This window comes from Carcharodon carcharias, chromosome 27 (assembly GCF_017639515.1).
Source record: "Carcharodon carcharias isolate sCarCar2 chromosome 27, sCarCar2.pri, whole genome shotgun sequence".
Classification (NCBI taxonomy): Eukaryota; Metazoa; Chordata; class Chondrichthyes; order Lamniformes; family Lamnidae; genus Carcharodon; species Carcharodon carcharias.
In genome coordinates, this window is record NC_054493.1 from 4086572 (window position 1) to 4106745 (window position 20174).

The 20174-nt window shown below is 53.2% G+C and overlaps 1 protein-coding gene across 1 annotated transcript; it reads left to right on the top strand.

Annotated features, from left to right (window-relative positions):
• Nucleotides 1–279: 279 nt before the first annotated feature.
• Nucleotides 280–18556, top strand: LOC121270123 (solute carrier family 22 member 17-like; the record flags this gene model as incomplete). Its single annotated transcript, XM_041175439.1, has 5 exons — nt 280–424; nt 1716–1824; nt 11802–12025; nt 16237–16348; nt 17569–18556. Coding segments are annotated over 5 exons (867 nt in total), but the record flags the coding sequence as incomplete, so codon positions are not given.
• Nucleotides 18557–20174: the final 1618 nt, after the last annotated feature.

Below are 20174 nucleotides of genomic sequence, written 5' to 3' on the forward strand. Positions count from 1 at the left end.
GAGAGATAGAGAAAGTGATTGGCGATGGAGTGATAGAGAAAGGGATTAGAGGCAGAGATAGAGAGAGAGGGATTATAGATGGAGAGTGAGAGAGAGAAGATTTGGAGACTGAGAGATAGAGAGTGATTGGAGGTGGAGATAGAGAAAGGGATTGGAGATGGACAGATAGAGCGAGAGAGAGAGAGAGATAGGAGACGGAGGGACAGATTTGGTCGTTCTCATTCCCACGTCTGCCTGGAGTTCTCTCTCATTCCCCCTCTCTCACTCCCTCCCCTCAGTTGTCCACGGGTCTTGCTGGAATCCCCTCGCTGGCTGTTGGCCACCAATCAGATCGCTGAGGCGAAGAGGGTGCTGACACTCATCCTGGAGAAGAACGGACAGACCCTGGACCGAGAACCCTTGGAATTGGAGGAAACCTTCTCCGGTAAATCTAAATCCTGAGGGGATCCCATCGGAGCGAAAGGACGGCTTGGGGGCTGGGTGGGGGGTGGGGGGGTGTGGGGGCTGGGGAGGGGAAGAGTGGGCGTGGTGGGGAGAGGTACACATACGTACGGGCTGGCCCACTCCGAGTTATCCAGCCTAATCCCACTCGCCAGCTCTCGTTCCGTTGCGCCTTGGTCACGGGATCTCAAGTGAAGACGCGAGGGTTTTCCAACGGCGATGAGGGTTTCTCCCTCAGGTTCCAGATCCCCAAAGCCCTCTGGATGAGAAAGGCACTCCTCGGCTGTACTTTCATCCCTGGCGCAAAATTTACGCGCTCCGGTGATCGACCACCCTCGGAATTTGAGACACACCCATTTTATCTCCGCTCAGCCTCCTCTGATTTCTCCCCCCCACCCCCCCCCCCAGCCTATCCAAACTTTTCTCCTTGGTTAAGTGCTCCACTGCTGGCAAATCCTATGTCACTCTCGCCTCCGGGCTCCGCAGTGTGGTGACAAAATTGTTGCAAACGTGACGGCCAGAACCTCGCAGGGTACTCCAGCTGCAGTCTAACTACTGTTTTGTACAGTTCCACTGAGATCACCCAGCCTTTTACCCGATGCCCCCGGGGGTGGGGGGGGGTGGTGGGGGGGTGCAGATCGGAGAAGCCAGGACTCCTCTCCTCGGAGGAGAGAAGGTTGGAGAGGAGATTTGATTGAGGTTGTTCAGAAAACTCGAGGGGAGGGAAGGTGGGGTCTGGGACATAGAGCAGGCTTGGAGAAACTGCTCCTGTTGGAGGGAGTATGAGGAAGCGGAGGGAGGCGGGGTTTGAGGAAGCGGAGGGAGGTGGGGTTCGAGGCGATCGGTAAGAGGAGCGAGGGCCACAGACGAGGAGAGACTATCTCAAGCGGCGAGTGGTCAGGGTCCGGTAGGCGCTGCCCAAGAGGGTAGGGGAGGGAGGAGGCAGGTTCAATCGAGGCGATTGACAGGGAATCGGACTGTTATCCGGAAAGGAGGAATGTGCAGGGTAAAAGTGTGATACGGAGACCGGAGCTGTACACGGTGCTCCCGGTGCGATACGGAGACCAGAACTGTACACGGTGCTCCCGGTGCGATACGGAGACCGGAACTGTACACGGTGCTCCCGGTGCGATACGGAGACCGGAACTGTACACGGTGCTCCCGGTGCGATACGGAGACCAGAACTGTACACGGTGCTCCCGGTGTGGTTGTATTTCTCCCCCTCGGTATTCCTGAATCCCACCCCTTTTCCTCCTGTGCTCCCTCCCCTGCAGACTTGGACCTGGACTACCCTCCGAACCAAGCCCCCTCCCAGCAGTCCGTCTGCCAAGTGTGGAAGAGCCGGAATATTTGGAAGAACACCGTCATCCTGGGATTCACCACGTGAGTATCGAGCCTCTGGAGGAAGGGGACCTGCACCCCCCGGGGTGGGGGGGGTGGGGTAGGGGAGGGCGTCAAAGGAGGGCTAGCCCACCTCCCCAGCCCCTCATGCCTTCGCTTGTACTCCAATGTACAAAATTGACCCCCCCCCCCCCCATCGATCAAAGATCTGTCACGCTCGGGCCTTGACTACTCAAGTGTCCCGTCTGTCGGTGGGGTGGTGGTGGGGGTGGGGGGGGGGCTGGTGGTGGGAGGGAAGAGGGAATTCCAGGGGCTGGGGGAGGGGTAATTCTCCCTCGCCTCCATCTTCATCGGGAGACCCCTTGTTCTGAAACAGTGCCCCCCCACTTTCTTTTAACACCCTTTTCTCTACCTTCATTTGTCCTGCTGCTGACCCTCGTTCCGCTATAATCACATTCTGCTTTCTTACCTTGATGCCGTCATTTGCACCTTCTCTGGTCCTTAAGCTTGACGCCGCAATTTGCACCTTCTCTAGTCTTTAACCTTGACGCCGCTTTCCGCACCTTCTCTAGTCTTTAACATTGACACCGCTATTTGCACCTTCTCTAGTCTTTAACCTTGACGCCGCTTTCTGCACCTTCTCTAGTCTTTAACCTTGATGCCGCTATTTGCACCTTCTCTAGTCTTTAACATTGATGCCGCTATTTGCACCTTCTCTCGTCTTTAACCTTGACGCCGCTATTCGCACCTTCTCTAGCCTTTAACCTTGATTCCGCTATTTGCACCTTCTCTAGTCTTTAACCTTGACGCCGCTATTTGCACCTTCTCTAGTCTTTAACCTTGATGCCGCTATTCACACCTTTTCTAGTCTTTAACCTTGATGCCGCTATTTGCACCTTCTCTGGTCCTTAAGCTTGACGCCACTATTTGCACCTTCTCTAGTCTTTTACCTTGACGCCGCTATTTGCTCCTTCTCTAGTCTTTAACCTTGATGCCGCTATTCACACCTTCTCTAGTCTTTAACGTTGATGCCGCTATTTGCACCTTCTCTAGTCTTTACCCTTGACGCTGCTATTTGCACCTTCTCTAGTCTTTAACCTTGATGCCGCTATTCGCACCTTCTCTAGGCTTTAACCTTGATGCTGCTATTCACACCTTCTCTAGTCTTTAACCTTAATGCCGCTATCCGCACCTTCTCTGGTCCTTAAGCTTGACGCCACTATTTGCACCTTCTCTAGTCTTTTACCTTGACGCCACTATTTGCTCCTTCTCTAGTCTTTAACCTTGAAGCCGCTATTCACACCTTCTCTAGTCTTTAACGTTGATGCCGCTATTTGCACCTTCTCTAGTCTTTACCCTTGACGCCACTATTTGCACCTTCTCTAGTCTTTAACCTTGACGCCGCTTTCCGCACCTTCTCTAGTCTTTAACCTTGATGCCGCTATTTGCACCTTCTCTAGTCTTTAACCTTGACACCGCTATTCGCACCTTCTCTAGCCTTTAACCTTGATTCCGCTATTTGCACCTTCTCTAGTCTTTAACCTTGACGCCGCTATTTGCACCTTCTCTAGTCTTTAACCTTGATGCCGCTATTTGCACCTTCTCTAGTCTTTAACCTTGATGCCGCTATTCACACCTTCTCTAGTCTTTAACCTTGATGCCGCTATTTGCACCTTCTCTGGTCCTTAAGCTTGACGCCGCTATTTGCACCTTCTCTAGTCTTTAACCTTGACGCCGCTATTTGCACCTTCTCTAGTCTTTAACCTTGATGCCGCTATTCACACCTTCTCTAGTCTTTAACTTTGATGCCGCTATTTGCACCTTCTCTGGTCCTTAAGCTTGACGCCGCTATTTGCACCTTCTCTAGTCTTTAACCTTGACGCCGCTATTCGCACCTTCTCTAGGCTTTAACCTTGATGCTGCTATTCACACCTTCTCTCGTCTTTAACCTTGATGCTGCTATCCGCACCTTCTCTAGTCTTTAACCTTGATGCCGCTATCCGCACCTTCTCTAGTCTTTAACCTTGATGCCGCTATTTGCACATTCTCTAGTCTTTAACCTTGATGCCGCTATTTGCACCTTCTCTAGTCTTTAACCTTGATGCCGCTATTTGCACCTTCTCTAGTCTTTAACCTTGACGCCGCTATTTGCACCTTCTCTAGTCTTTAACCTTGATGCCGCTATTTGCACCTTCTCTAGTCTTTAACCTTGACGCTGCTATTTGCACCTTCTCTAGTCTTTAAACTTGACGCCGCTATTTGCACCTTCTCTAGTCTTTAACCTTGACGCTGCTATCTGCACCTTCTCTAGTCTTTAACGTTGACGCCGCTATTTGCACTTTCTCTAGTCTTTAACCTTGACGCCGCTATTTGCACCTTCTCTAGTCTTTAACCTTGACGCCGCTATTTGCACCTTCTCTAGGCTTTAACCTTGATGCTGCTATTCACACCTTCTCTAGTCTTTAACCTTGATGCTGCTATCCGCACCTTCTCTAGTCTTTAACCTTGATGCCGCTATCCGCACCTTCTCTAGTCTTTAACGTTGATGCCGCTATTTGCACCTTCTCTAGTCTTTAACCTTGACGCCGCTATCCGCACCTTCTCTAGTCTTTAACCTTGATGCCGCTATTTGCACCTTCTCTAGCCTTTAACCTTGATTCCGCTATTTGCATCTTCTCTAGTCTTTAACCTTGACGCCGCTATTTGCACCTTCTCTAGTCTTTAACCTTGATGCCGCTATTTGCACCTTCTCTAGTCTTTAACCTTGATGCCGCTATTCACACCTTCTCTAGTCTTTAACCTTGATGCCGCTATTTGCACCTTCTCTGGTCCTTAAGCTTGACGCCACTATTTGCACCTTCTCTAGTCTTTAACCTTGACGCCACTATTTGCACCTTCTCTAGTCTTTAACCTTGATGCCGCTATTCACACCTTCTCTAGTCTTTAACCTTGATGCCGCTATTTGCACCTTCTCTGGTCCTTAAGCTTGACGCCGCTATTTGCACCTTCTCTAGTCTTTAACCTTGACGCCGCTATTTGCACGTTCTCTAGTCTTTAACCTTGATGCCGCTATTCACACCTTCTCTAGTCTTTAACGTTGATGCCGCTATTTGCACCTTCTCTAGTCTTTAACCTTGACGCCGCTATTTGCACCTTCTCTAGTCTTTAACCTTGACGCCGCTATTCGCACCTTCTCTAGGCTTTAACCTTGATGCTGCTATTCACACCTTCTCTAGTCTTTAACCTTGATGCCGCTATCCGCACCTTCTCTAGTCTTTAACCTTGATGCCGTCATTTGCACCTTCTCTGGTCCTTAAGCTTGACGCCGCAATTTGCACCTTCTCTAGTCTTTAACCTTGACGCCGCTTTCCGCACCTTCTCTAGTCTTTAACCTTGACGCCGCTATTTGCACCTTCTCTAGTCTTTAACCTTGACGCCGCTTTCTGCACCTTCTCTAGTCTTTAACCTTGATGCCGCTATTTGCACCTTCTCTAGTCTTTAACATTGATGCCGCTATTTGCACCTTCTCTCGTCTTTAACCTTGACGCCGCTATTCGCACCTTCTCTAGCCTTTAACCTTGATTCCGCTATTTGCACCTTCTCTAGTCTTTAACCTTGACGCCGCTATTTGCACCTTCTCTAGTCTTTAACCTTGATGCCGCTATTCACACCTTTTCTAGTCTTTAACCTTGATGCCGCTATTTGCACCTTCTCTGGTCCTTAAGCTTGACGCCACTATTTGCACCTTCTCTAGTCTTTTACCTTGACGCCGCTATTTGCTCCTTCTCTAGTCTTTAACCTTGATGCCGCTATTCACACCTTCTCTAGTCTTTAACGTTGATGCCGCTATTTGCACCTTCTCTAGTCTTTACCCTTGACGCTGCTATTTGCACCTTCTCTAGTCTTTAACCTTGATGCCGCTATTCGCACCTTCTCTAGGCTTTAACCTTGATGCTGCTATTCACAGCTTCTCTAGTCTTTAACCTTAATGCCGCTATCCGCACCTTCTCTGGTCCTTAAGCTTGACGCCACTATTTGCACCTTCTCTAGTCTTTTACTTTGACGCCGCTATTTGCTCCTTCTCTAGTCTTTAACCTTGATGCCGCTATTCACACCTTCTCTAGTCTTTAACGTTGATGCCGCTATTTGCACCTTCTCTAGTCTTTACCCTTGACGCCACTATTTGCACCTTCTCTAGTCTTTAACCTTGACGCAGCTTTCCGCAGCTTCTCTAGTCTTTAACCTTGATGCCGCTATTTGCACCTTCTCTAGTCTTTAACCTTGACACCGCTATTCGCACCTTCTCTAGCCTTTAACCTTGATTCCGCTATTTGCACCTTCTCTAGTCTTTAACCTTGATGCCGCTATTTGCACCTTCTCTAGTCTTTATCCTTGACGCCGCTATCCGCACCTTCTCTAGTCTTTAACCTTGATGCCGCTATTTGCACCTTCTCTAGCCTTTAACCTTGATTCCGCTATTTGCATCTTCTCTAGTCTTTAACCTTGACGCCGCTATTTGCACCTTCTCTAGTCTTTAACCTTGATGCCGCTATTTGCACCTTCTCTAGTCTTTAACCTTGATGCCGCTATTCACACCTTCTCTAGTCTTTAACCTTGATGCCGCTATTTGCACCTTCTCTGGTCCTTAAGCTTGACGCCGCTATTTGCACCTTCTCTAGTCTTTAACCTTGACGCCACTATTTGCACCTTCTCTAGTCTTTAACCTTGATGCCGCTATTCACACCTTCTCTAGTCTTTAACCTTGATGCCGCTATTTGCACCTTCTCTGGTCCTTAAGCTTGACGCCGCTATTTGCACCTTCTCTAGTCTTTAACCTTGACGCCGCTATTTGCACGTTCTCTAGTCTTTAACCTTGATGCCGCTATTCACACCTTCTCTAGTCTTTAACGTTGATGCCGCTATTTGCACCTTCTCTAGTCTTTAACCTTGACGCCGCTATTTGCACCTTCTCTAGTCTTTAACCTTGACGCCGCTATTCGCACCTTCTCTAGGCTTTAACCTTGATGCTGCTATTCACACCTTCTCTAGTCTTTAACCTTGATGCCGCTATCCGCACCTTCTCTAGTCTTTAACCTTGATGCCGTCATTTGCACCTTCTCTGGTCCTTAAGCTTGACGCCGCAATTTGCACCTTCTCTAGTCTTTAACCTTGACGCCGCTTTCCGCACCTTCTCTAGTCTTTAACCTTGACGCCGCTATTTGCACCTTCTCTAGTCTTTAACCTTGACGCCGCTTTCTGCACCTTCTCTAGTCTTTAACCTTGATGCCGCTATTTGCACCTTCTCTAGTCTTTAACATTGATGCCGCTATTTGCACCTTCTCTCGTCTTTAACCTTGACGCCGCTATTCGCACCTTCTCTAGCCTTTAACCTTGATTCCGCTATTTGCACCTTCTCTAGTCTTTAACCTTGACACCGCTATTTGTACCTTCTCTAGTCTTTAACCTTGATGCCGCTATTCACACCTTTTCTAGTCTTTAACCTTGATGCCGCTATTTGCACCTTCTCTGGTCCTTAAGCTTGACGCCACTATTTGCACCTTCTCTAGTCTTTTACCTTGACGCCGCTATTTGCTCCTTCTCTAGTCTTTAACCTTGATGCCGCTATTCACACCTTCTCTAGTCTTTAACGTTGATGCCGCTATTTGCACCTTCTCTAGTCTTTACCCTTGACGCTGCTATTTGCACCTTCTCTAGTCTTTAACCTTGACACCGCTATTCGCACCTTCTCTAGCCTTTAACCTTGATTCCGCTATTTGCACCTTCTCTAGTCTTTAACCTTGACGCCGCTATTTGCACCTTCTCTAGTCTTTAACATTGATACCGCTATTTGCACCTTCTCTCGTCTTTAACCTTGACGCCGCTATTCGCACCTTCTCTAGCCTTTAACCTTGATGCCGCTATTTGCACCTTCTCTAGTCTTTAACCTTGACACCGCTATTCGCACCTTCTCTAGCCTTTAACCTTGATTCCGCTATTTGCACCTTCTCTAGTCTTTAACCTTGACGCCGCTATTTGCACCTTCTCTAGTCTTTAACCTTGATGCCGCTATTTGCACCTTCTCTAGTCTTTAACCTTGATGCCGCTATTCACACCTTCTCTAGTCTTTAACCTTGATGCCGCTATTTGCACCTTCTCTGGTCCTTAAGCTTGACGCCGCTATTTGCACCTTCTCTAGTCTTTAACCTTGACGCCGCTATTTGCACCTTCTCTAGTCTTTAACCTTGATGCCGCTATTCACACCTTCTCTAGTCTTTAACCTTGATGCCGCTATTTGCACCTTCTCTGGTCCTTAAGCTTGACGCCGCTATTTGCACCTTCTCTAGTCTTTAACCTTGACGCTGCTATTCGCACCTTCTCTAGGCTTTAACCTTGATGCTGCTATTCACACCTTCTCTCGTCTTTAACCTTGATGCTGCTATCCGCACCTTCTCTAGTCTTTAACCTTGATGCCGCTATCCGCACCTTCTCTAGTCTTTAACCTTGATGCCGCTATTTGCACATTCTCTAGTCTTTAACCTTGATGCCGCTATTTGCACCTTCTCTAGTCTTTAACCTTGATGCCGCTATTTGCACCTTCTCTAGTCTTTAACCTTGACGCCGCTATTTGCACCTTCTCTAGTCTTTAACCTTGATGCCGCTATTTGCACCTTCTCTAGTCTTTAACCTTGACGCTGCTATTTGCACCTTCTCTAGTCTTTAAACTTGACGCCGCTATTTGCACCTTCTCTAGTCTTTAACCTTGACGCTGCTATCTGCACCTTCTCTAGTCTTTAACGTTGACGCCGCTATTTGCACTTTCTCTAGTCTTTAACCTTGACGCCGCTATTTGCACCTTCTCTAGTCTTTAACCTTGATGCCGCTATTTGCACCTTCTCTAGTCTTTAACCTTGACGCTGCTATTTGCACCTTCTCTAGTCTTTAAACTTGACGCCGCTATTTGCACCTTCTCTAGTCTTTAACCTTGACGCTGCTATCTGCACCTTCTCTAGTCTTTAACGTTGACGCCGCTATTTGCACTTTCTCTAGTCTTTAACCTTGACGCCGCTATTTGCACCTTCTCTAGTCTTTAACCTTGACGCCGCTATTTGCACCTTCTCTAGGCTTTAACCTTGATGCTGCTATCCGCACCTTCTCTAGTCTTTAACCTTGATGCCGCTATCCGCACCTTCTCTAGTCTTTAACGTTGATGCCGCTATTTGCACCTTCTCTAGTCTTTAACCTTGTCGCCGCTATTTGCACCTTCTCTAGTCTTTAAACTTGATGCCGCTATTTGCACCTTCTCTAGTCTTTAACCTTGACGCCGCTATCCGCATCTTCTCTAGTCTTTAACCTTGATGCCGCTATTTGCACCTTCTCTAGCCTTTAACCTTGATTCCGCTATTTGCATCTTCTCTAGTCTTTAACCTTGACGCCGCTATTTGCACCTTCTCTAGTCTTTAACCTTGACGCCACTATTTGCACCTTCTCTAGTCTTTAACCTTGATGCCGCTATTCACACCTTCTCTAGTCTTTAACCTTGATGCCGCTATTTGCACCTTCTCTGGTCCTTAAGCTTGACGCCGCTATTTGCACCTTCTCTAGTCTTTAACCTTGACGCCGCTATTTGCACGTTCTCTAGTCTTTAACCTTGATGCCGCTATTCACACCTTCTCTAGTCTTTAACGTTGATGCCGCTATTTGCACCTTCTCTAGTCTTTAACCTTGACGCCGCTATTTGCACCTTCTCTAGTCTTTAACCTTGACGCCGCTATTCGCACCTTCTCTAGGCTTTAACCTTGATGCTGCTATTCACACCTTCTCTAGTCTTTAACCTTGATGCCGCTATCCGCACCTTCTCTAGTCTTTAACCTTGATGCCGCTATCCGCACCTTCTCTAGTCTTTAACCTTGATGCCTCTATTTGCACATTCTCTAGTCTTTAACCTTGATGCCGCTATTTGCACCTTCTCCATTCTTTAACCTTGACGCCGCTGTTTGCACCTTCTCTAGTCTTTAACCTTGATGCCGCTATTTGCACCTTCTCTAGTCTTTAACCTTGACGCTGCTATTTGCACCTTCTCTAGTCTTTAAACTTGACGTCGCTATTTGCACCTTCTCTAGTCTTTAACCTTGACGCTGCTATCTGCACCTTCTCTAGTCTTTAACCTTGACGCCGCTATTTGCACCTTCTCTAGTCTTTAACCTTGTCGCCGCTATTTGCACCTTCTCTAGTCTTTAACCTTGACGCCGCTATTTGCACCTTCTCTAGTCTTTAACGTTGATGCCGCTATTCACACCTTCTCTAGTCTTTAACCTTGACGCCGCTATTTGCACCTTCTCTAGTCTTTAACGTTGATGCCGCTATTTGCACCTTCTCTAGTCTTTAACCTTGTCGCCGCTATTTGCACCTTCTCTAGTCTTTAACCTTGATGCCGCTATTTGCACCTTCTCTAGACTTTAACCTTGACGCCGCTATCCGCACCTTCTCTAGTCTTTAACGTTGACACCACCGATGTTACCAGGCCCACCTGCTGAGCTTTTCCAGCATTTTCTGTTTCTGTTTCGGATTTCCAGCGCCTGCGGTATTTTGCTTCTGTTCCCCCCACCTCCCCGGTCAAACCTACTCTCCCCCGAGGGGAACAGTCCCGGACTTCTCCGATCTGCCCACCCGTGACTGAAGTTCCTCGTCCCTGGAACCATTCCTATGAATCTTTTCCCCGCCCTCTCTCGCTCTCTCTCTCTGTCTCCAACACCTTCACCTCCTTCCCCAGGACTGGACACAATGCTCCAGCTGAGGCCAAACTCATGTCTTATACAAGTTCAACATAACCTCCCTGCTCCTTGTACCCTCTGCCCCTCTTAATAAAAACCAGGACACTGTCTGCTTCATTCACCGCTATCCCCACCTGTCCTACCACCTCCAATTGATCTATACACAGAAATGCCCAGCTCCCTCTGCTGCCCCTCTCCTGTAGAGATGTCCCCCTTTATTTTACATTGACCCTTGTTCTGCTCTTACCACCTTCTGCTTTCTAACCTTGTTGCCGCTATCAGTACCTCCTCTAGTCTTTATCGCTACCATTAACACCCCCTTTAGTTCATTAAATCTTGCTTCTTACATTCACACATGGGATGTTGACATCCCAAAAGGATAGAACACTCCGCGTTCTACCCACCGAAAGGAACCACTTTGCTCTCAATGTCCAAACTCCCTGTGATAATCGCTCTCCCTCTCCCTCCGTCAGACCAAGCCTGCCAACAAGAGAGGAGAGGGGAGGCTTGTTGGATGGGGTAGGGCCCTGTACCCGTCAGAGATTCGAAGAACGAGAGGGGATCTGAGCGAAACAGATCAGACCCTGAGGTGCGGGGCTCCACAGGGTGGAGGCCGAGATGATGTTTCTCCCCCACCAACGCCCCCCCACCCCCATTCGTGGGGTAGAATCTAGAATGAGGTGAGGGAGGGGAGGGGGTTGGGAGCGGTTTGAGAATAAGGGGTCTCCCAACGGAGATGGAGACGAGGAGGAATTCCATCTCTCGGAGGGAGGTCAGTCTGTGGAACTCTCTCCCCATCCCTCCCCCCCGAGAGAGAGAGCGAGTGGAGGCCGGGGTCACTGAATATATTCCAGGCCGAGTTAGACGGAGTCCAGGGCTTTTGAGGAGTGGGGGTGGGGGGCGGGGGGGCGGGGAGCGGTACAGACAGTAGAGCTAGGATTCCGAGAATGGGGTAGCAGGCTGGAGAGGGGCCGAACGGCCTACCCCCTTCCTCCAAAGCCCTGAGGCCTCGGATGGGCAGTTTGGAAGCCGGGGCTTGAGAAACGGGCGAGGGGGATGCCCACGGGCATCAGTTGCATGGGCGTCCAGAAGGCTTTGGATAAAGTTCCCCACGTGAGGCTTTGACGGGGAAGCCCGTGGAACTCCAGTTGGTGGTGGGGGTGGGGGGGTGGTGGGTTGGTGGTCGGACAGTTGGCATCGCCGCACCCCCCACCCCCACCCCCCACTTGTGTTCTCCTCCTCCCGCAGGTTTATCGGACACGGCATAAACCAATGCTACAGAACCTTCCGGTACAACGTCCGGGGCACCCAGTCGGGCTTGTACCTGATGTACCTGCTGTCGGCGGGCAGCGGAGGTTTGGCATGCCTGGCACTTGGCGTGACGGTCGATCGCTTCGGACGCAGAGGCATCCTTCTCCTCGTCATGACCCTCACCGGTCTCACCTCCCTCATCCTCTTGGGACTCACCAAGTGTAAGTTGCCTCTCTTCAACCTTCTAGCCCGAGGGTGAGCGTTTTTTTCGGGGGGTGGGGGGGAGGGCTGTTGGTGTGGGAGGGAGGAGTGGCGAGCGGGTGGGCACGGGGGGGCGGGTGGGTGTTCCTGTCTCCCCTTTAGCCCCACCGACCCCCCCCGGCCCCCCAATCCTTCCACAGTCCTCCGCCCCCCCAATCGTGCCCCCCACCACCCCACACACACTCCCCCTGTGTCACCAATCATCCTCTGACCCCTCCTCCGGGTTGACCACCCTCCCTCAAGCGACCCTCGCCAGTCCTGTTCCACTCGCTCCAACATTGGCAGCCGGGCCTTCAGCTCCCTGTCCTGGGAGTGTTTGATGGGGACAGTGTAGAGGGAGATTTACTCTGTATCTAACCCCGTGCTGTACCTGTCCTGGGAGTGTTTGATGGGGACAGCGTAGAGGGAGATTTACTCTGTATCTAACCCCGTGCTGTACCTGTCCTGGGAGCGTTTGATGGGGACAGTGTAGAGGGAGATTTACTCTGTATCTAACCCTGTGCTGTACCTGTCCTGGGAGTGTTTGATGGGGACGGTGTAGAGGGAGATTTACTCTGTATCTAACCCCGTGCTGTACCTGTCCTGGGAGTGTTTGATAGGGACAGTGTAGAGGGAGAGTTACTCTGTATCTAACCCTGTGCTGTACCTGCCCTGGGAGTGTTTGATGGGGACAGTGTAGAGGGGGCTTTACTCTGTATCTAACCCCGTGCTGTACCTGTCCTGGGAGTGTTTGATGGTGACAGTGTTGAGGAAGCTTTACTCTGTATCTAACCCCGTGCTGTACCTGTCCTGGGAGTGTTTGATGGGGACAGTGTAGAGGGAGATTTACTCTGTATCTAACCCTGTGCTGTACCTGTCCTGGGAGTGTTTGATGGGGTCAGTGTAGAGGGAGCTTTACTCTGTATCTAACCCCGTGCTGTACCTGTCCTGGGAGTGTGTGATGGGGACGGTGTAGAGGGAGCTTTACTCTGTATCTAACCCCATGCTGTACCTGTCCTGGGAGTGTTTGATGGGGACAGTGTAGAGGGAGATTTACTCTGTATCTAACCCCGTGCTGTACCTGTCCTGGGAGTGTTTGATGGGGACAGTGTAGAGGGAGATTTACTCTGTATCTAACCCCGTGCTGTACCTGTCCTGGGAGTGTGTGATGGGGACGGTGTAGAGGGAGCTTTACTCTGTATCTAACCCCGTGCTGTACCTGTCCTGGGAGTGTTTGATGGGGGCAGTGTAGAGGGAGATTTACTCTGTATCTAACCCCGTGCTGTACCTGTCCTGGGAGTGTTTGATGGGGACAGTGTAGAGGGAGATTTACTCTGTATCTAACCCCGTGCTGTACCTGTCCTGGGAGTGTTTGATGGGGACGGTGCACAGGGAGCTTTACTCTGTATCTAACCCCGTGCTGTACCTGTCCTGGGAGTGTTTGATGGGGGCAGTGTAGAGGGAGATTTACTCTGTATCTAACCCCGTGCTGTACCTGTCCTGGGAGTGTTTGATGGGGACAGTGTAGAGGGAGATTTACTCTGTATCTAACTCCGTGCTGTACCTGTCCTGGGAGTGTTTGATGGGGACAGTGTAGAGGGAGATTTACTCTGTATCTAACCCCATGTTGTAGCTGTCCTGGGAGTGTTTGATGGGGACAGTGGAACGTGAGGAGAATGTGGGACTCATGATGATATATTTAAGGGGGAAGCTGAATAAGCAGATGAGGTAGACAAGAGAAGAGGGAATTGGGGAGAGGAGAGAGCGGGAGCTCTAGAGGGGGTTAGTGTGGAGCACAAACAGCAGCAGCAAGCAGATGGGCTGAATGGCCTTATTCTGTGCTTTGGACGTCCATTGTGAGGCAGCAGCTGATTGGAAGGACAGCTGAGTGAAGTGGGACCATCTGTGTTGCGATAGTGACCATTTGTTGGAGTTTGGTCTGAAAGAGGTAGTTGGGCTTGAAGGGGGGAGTTCCAGGATTTTGTCCCTGTGGTGTAGGTACACCCACGGCGCTGTTAGGGAGGGAGTTCCAGGATTTTGTCCCCTCTGTGGTGTAGGTACACCCACAGCGCTGTTAGGGAGGGAGTTCCAGGATTTTGTCCCCTCTGTGGTGTAGGTACACCCACAGTGCTGTTAGGGAGGGAGTCCCAGGATTTTGTCCCTGTGGTGTAGGTACACCCACGGTGCTGTTAGGTAGCGTGTTCCAGGATTTTGTCCCCTTTGGTGTAGGTACACACATGGCACTGTTAGGGAGGGAGTTCCAGAATTTTGTCCCCCTTGGTCTAGGTACACCCACGGCGCTGTTAGGGAGGGTGTTCCAGGAATTTGTCCCCTTTGGTGTAGGTACACCCACAGTGCTGTTAGGGAGGTCGTTTCAGGATTTTGTCCCCTGTGGTGTAGGTACACCCACAGTGCTGTTAGGGAGGGAGTTCCAGGATTTTGTCCCTGTGGTGTAGGTACACCCACAGCGCTGTTAGGGAGGGAGTTCCAGATTTTGTCCCCTGTGGTGTAGGTACACCCACAGTGCTGTTAGGGAGTTCCAGGATTTTGTCCCTGTGGTGTAGGTACACCCACAGCGCTGTTAGGGAGGGAGTTCCAGGATTTTGTCCCTGTGGTGTAGGTACACCCACAGCGCTGTTAGTGAGGGAGTTGCAGTATTTTGTCCCCTGTGGTGTAGGTACACCCACGGTGCTGTTAGGGAGGGAGTTCCAGGATTTTGTCCCTGTGGTGTAGGTACACCCACAGCGCTGTTAGGGAGGGCGTTCCAGGATTTTGACCCTGTGGTGTAGGTACACCCACAGTGCTGTTAGGGAGGGAGTTCCAGGATTTTGCCCCCTGTGGTGTAGGTACACCCACGGCGCTGTTAGGGAGGGAGTTCCAGGATTTTGACCCTGTGATGTAGGTACACCCACGGCGCTGTTAGGGAGGGAGTTCCAGGATTTTGTCCCCTGTGGTGTAGGTACACTCACGGTGCTGTTAGGGAGGGAGTTCCAGGATTTTGTCCCCTGTGGTGTAGGTACATCCACGGCGCTGTTAGGGAGGGAGTTCCAGGATTTTGTCCCCTGTGTGGTGTAGGTACACCCACGGCGCTGTTAGGGAGGGAGTTCCAGGATTTTGACCCAGCGACAGTGAAGGAACGGCCGATATATTTCCAAGTCGGGATGGTGAGGGGCTCGGAGGGGAACTTCCAGGTGGTGGGTGTTCCCCATGTGTCTGCTGCCCCTTGTCCTTCTAGATGGTAGAGGTCGTGGGTTTGGGCGGCACTGTCGAAGGAGCCTTGGTGAGTTGCTGCAGTGCATCTTGTAGATGGTACACACGCTGCTGCTACTGTGTGTCGGTGGGTGGAGGGAGTGAATGTTTGTGGATGGGGTGCCGATCGAGCGGAGGGGGGGCTGCTTTGTCCTGGACGGTGTCGAGCTTCTCGAGTGTTGTGGGAGCCGCACTGATTGGTGGATTCAGAAAGGTCGGCAGGAAAGCTCCTGGGATTATTTCTCACTCAGCGATTCCAAGATGGCCACTGTCCACTAACAATCCCCATTCCTTGTCACTTTAAACAATTCCATTCAACAACCTCTGCACCAGCCCTGTTAAACTGTGCGGCTCTCCCTCAACACTGACCCTCCCACAGTGCGGCTCTCCCACAGTACGGACCCTCCGACAGTGCGGCTCTCCCTCAACACTGACCCTCCGACAGTGCGGCTCTCCCTCAGTACTGACCCTCCGACAGTGCGGCTCTCCCTCAGTACTGACCCTCCGACAGTGCGGCTCTCCCTCAGCACTGACCCTCCGACAGTGCGGCTCTCCCTCAGTACTGACCCTCCGACAGTGCGGCTCTCCCTCAGCACTGACCCTCCGACAGTGCGGCTCTCCCTCAGCACTGACCCTCCGACAGTGCGGCTCTCCCTCAGCACTGACCCTCCGACAGTGCGGCTCTCCCTCAGCACGGACCCTCTGACAGTGCGTCTCTCCCTCAGCACTGACCCTCCGACAGTGCGGCTCTCCCTCAGCACTGACCCTCCGACAGAGCGGCTCTCCCTCAGTACTGACCCTCCGACAGTGCGGCTCTCACACGGGTTACGTTTGCTTGTGGTTAGACTGTCTTTATGCCAATCTTGTGACCTCCTTGTTTCTCTCTCTGTCTCTCTCTTGCACCCCCCCCCCCCACCTCCCCTCAACACCCCCTTCTCTGCAGATCTGAACGATGCCGCTATTATGACGTTCTCTATGCTGGGCCTGTTCTCCTCTTGCGCCGTCTCCATTTTAAGCATCTTATTCTCAGCAGAGGTGATACCAACTGTCATCAGGTGAGGGGTCCGGGATCTTGTCCCCCACTGTACCGAGTGCTCATTGTAACTCTAATCCAAGGCTTCTAATGGGGCCTAATCCAAGGGGCTGATGGGTAGAGAGACCCTCTCTCCCCCATCCCGTTGGGGAAATGCGTCTGAGGGTCACTCACCACCCATCGGCCGGGTTCACTTAGCCCTGAGTGTCAGCGAAACAATGTCCCCGAGACCCGGTCAATACCGGGGGTCAGCACTGAGGGAGAGCCTCACTGTCGGAGGGTCAGTACTGAGGGAGCGCCGCACTGTCGGAGGGTCAGCACTGAGGGAGAGCCTCACTGTCGGAGGGTCAGTACTGAGGGAGAGCTGCACTGTCGGAGGGTCAGCGCTGAGGGAGAGCCTCACTGTCGGAGGGTCAGTGCTGAGGGAGAGCCTCACTGTCGGAGGGTCAGTGCTGAGGGAGAGCTGCACTGTCGGAGGGTCAGTGTTGAGGGAGTGCCGCACTGTCGGAGGGTCAGTGCTGAGGGAGAGCCGCACTGTCGGAGGGTGAGTGCTGAGGGAGAGCCGCACTGTCGGAGGGTCAGTGCTGAGGGAGAGCCGCAATGTCGGTGGGTCAGTACTGAGGGAGAGCCTCACTGTCGGAGGGTCAGTGCTGAGGGAGAGCCGCAATGTCGGTGGGTCAGTACTGAGGGAGAGCCTCACTGTCGGAGGGTCAGTGCTGAGGGAGAGCTGCACTGTCGGAGGGTCAGTGCTGAGGTAGAGCCTCACTGTCGGAGGGTCAGTGCTGAGGGAGAGCCGCACTGTCGGATGGTCAGTGCTGAGGGAGAGCCGCACTGTCGGAGGGTCAGTGCTGAGGGAGAGCTGCACTGTCGGAGGGTCAGTGCTGAGGGAGAGCCGCACTGTCGGAGGGACAGTGCTGAGGGAGAGCCGCACTGTCGGAGGGACAGTGCTGAGGGAGAGCTGCACTGTCGGAGGGTCAGTGCTGAGGGAGAGCCGCACTGTCGGGGTGTCAGTGCTGAGGGAGAGCCGCACTGTCGGAGGGTCAGTGCTGAGGGAGAGCCGCACTGTCGGAGGGTCAGTGCTGAGGGAGAGCCGCACTGTCGGAGGGTCAGTGCTGAGGGAGAGCCGCACTGTCGGAGGGTCAGTGCTGAGGGAGAGCCGCACTGTCGGAGGGACAGATTTCCTGCTGTGTATTTGTTCTGTTGATCTTGTCGTGTTTCTCTCTCTCTCTCTCTGGTTTCCAGGGGCGAGGGCCTGGGGCTGATCCTGGCGTTGGGCTCGATCGGGAAGCTGAGCTCCCCCATCATGGAACTGCACAACCAGCACGGCTACTTCCTCCACCATGTGGTCTACGCCTCCTTCGCAATCCTCTGCACCCTCTGCATCATGCTGCTGCCCGAGAGCAAGCGCAAGTTCCTGCCCGAGTCCCTCAGGGACGGTGAGCGCTACCGCCGGCCCTCACTGCTCCGCCGGCGCCGAGACCACGTCCCCCTGCTCACCGCCCCCAACCCCACCATCTGACACCCGTTCTCCCACCCCTCCCCGTCCCTAACCGTGGCCCCATCTCTCTCCCTGACCCCTCACCCCGCTCTCTGACCCCTCACCCCGCTCTCTGACCCTTCACCCCGCTCTCTGACCCTTCACCCACTCTCTGACCGTTCACCCGCTCTCTGACCCTTCACCCTGCTTCCTGCCCCTTCACCCTACTTCCTGACCCCTCACCCCGCTCTCTAACCCATCACCCCGCTCTCTAACCCCTCACCCCACTCCCTGACCCTCACCCCGCCCTCTAACTCCTCACCCCTCTCTCTGACCCCTCACCCCATTCTCTGACCCTTCAGCCGCTCTCTGACCCTTCACCCTGCTCCCTGCCCCTTCATCCCGCTCCCTGCCCCTTCACCCCCCTTCCTGACCCCTCACCCCGCTCTCTGGCCCATCACCCCACTCTCTAACCCCTCACCCCGCTCCCTGACCCTTCACCCGCTCTCTGACCCTTCACCCTGCTCCCTGACCACTCACCCCACACCCTGGCCCCTTACCCTGCCCTCTAACTCCTCACCCCACTCTCTAACCCCTCACCCCGCTCCCTGACCCCTCACCCTACTCTCTGACACTTCAGCCGCTCTCTGACCCTTCGCCCTGCTCCCTGCTCCTTCATCCCGCTCCCTGCCCCTTCATCCCGCTCCCTGCCCCTTCATCCCGCTCCCTGCCCCTTCATCCCGCTCCCTGCCCCTTCACCCCGCTTCCTGACCCCTCACCCCGCTCTCTAACCCATCACCCCGCTCTCTAACCCCTCACCCCGCTCCCTGACCCCTCACCCCACTCTCTGACCCTTCACCTGCTCTCTGACCCTTCACCCTGCTCCCTGACCACTCACCCCACACCCTGACCCCCCACCCCGCCCTCTAACCCCTCACCCCGCTCCCTGACCCCTCACCCTGCTCCCTGCCCCTTTTCCCCACTTCCTGACCCCTCACCCTACTTCCTGACCCCTCACCCTGCTCTCGAACCCATCATCCCACTCTCTAACCCCTCACCCCACTCCCTGACCCCTCACCCCACTCCCTGACCCCTCACCCCACTCCCTGACCCCTCACCCCACTCCCTGACCCCTCACCCCACTCCCTGACCCCTCACCCCACTCCCTGACCCCTCACCCTTCTCCCTGACCCATCACCCCTCTCTCAGACCCCTCACCCCTCTCTCTGACCTCTCACCCTGCTCTCTGACCTCTCACCCTGCTCTGTAACCCCTCATCCAACTCTCTGACCCCTCAGCCCTCTGCCTGACCCCTCACCGCTCTCCCTGACCCCTCAACCCTCTTGCTAACCCCTCACCCCTCTCCCTGACCCCTCACCCCACTCTCTAACCCCTCACCCCACTCCCTGACCCCTCACCCCGCTCTCTAACCCCTCACCCTGCTCTCTGACCCCTCCCCTGCTCTCTAACCCCTCACCCCACTCTTTGACCCCTCATCCCTCTCCCTGACACCTCACCCCTCTCTCTGACCCTTCACCCTGCTCTCTAACCCCTCACCCCACTCTCTAACCACTCACCCACGCTCTTACCCCTCACCTCATTCTGACCCCACTCTCTAACCCCCTGACCCCACTGTCTAACCCGTGATCCCACCCTCTAACTCCTGACCCCACCCCCTTACAGCCCCCAACTCCCTGAAACCCGAACTCTGACCATTCACCCTGATACCTGACCCCACTCTCTATCCCCTCACCCCACTCTCTGACTTCATTATCGAACTCCTGATCCCAACCCCCCACCACCCCAACCCCCTGAACCCACTCTCTGACCCCTCACCCTCATTCCTGACCCCTCATCCCAATCTTTGACCCCAGTCCTTGACCTTACTCCCGGACCCCAGACCTTACTCCCTGACTCCTGACCAGTCTCTGACTCCTGTCCCCATTCCCTGACCCCTGACCCCACACTGTGACCCCGCTCCCTGAACCTCGGACCCTGACTTTTGACCCCAGCACCGTTTCCTGACCACCAATCCATGACCATTGACCCCAGCCCCTGACGCTTGATCCTGGTCCTTGACCCTAGTCCCTGATGCCTGACCCTCACCTCTGACCATAGTCCCTGAAGCTTGACCTCAATCCCCTGACCCCAGCCCTGTACCCCTGACCTCTGACCGCAGCCCTGTTACCTCTGACCCCAACCCCTTACCCCCTGACCTCAGTCCCGTTACCCCTGAACCCAGCCCCTTACCACCTGACCCCAGCCCGTTACCCCTGACCTCGGCCCCCATTACCTCTGACCCCAGCCCGTTACTGCTGAACCCAGCCCCGTTAACCCCTGACCTCAGCCCCTTACCCCTGACCTCAGCCCC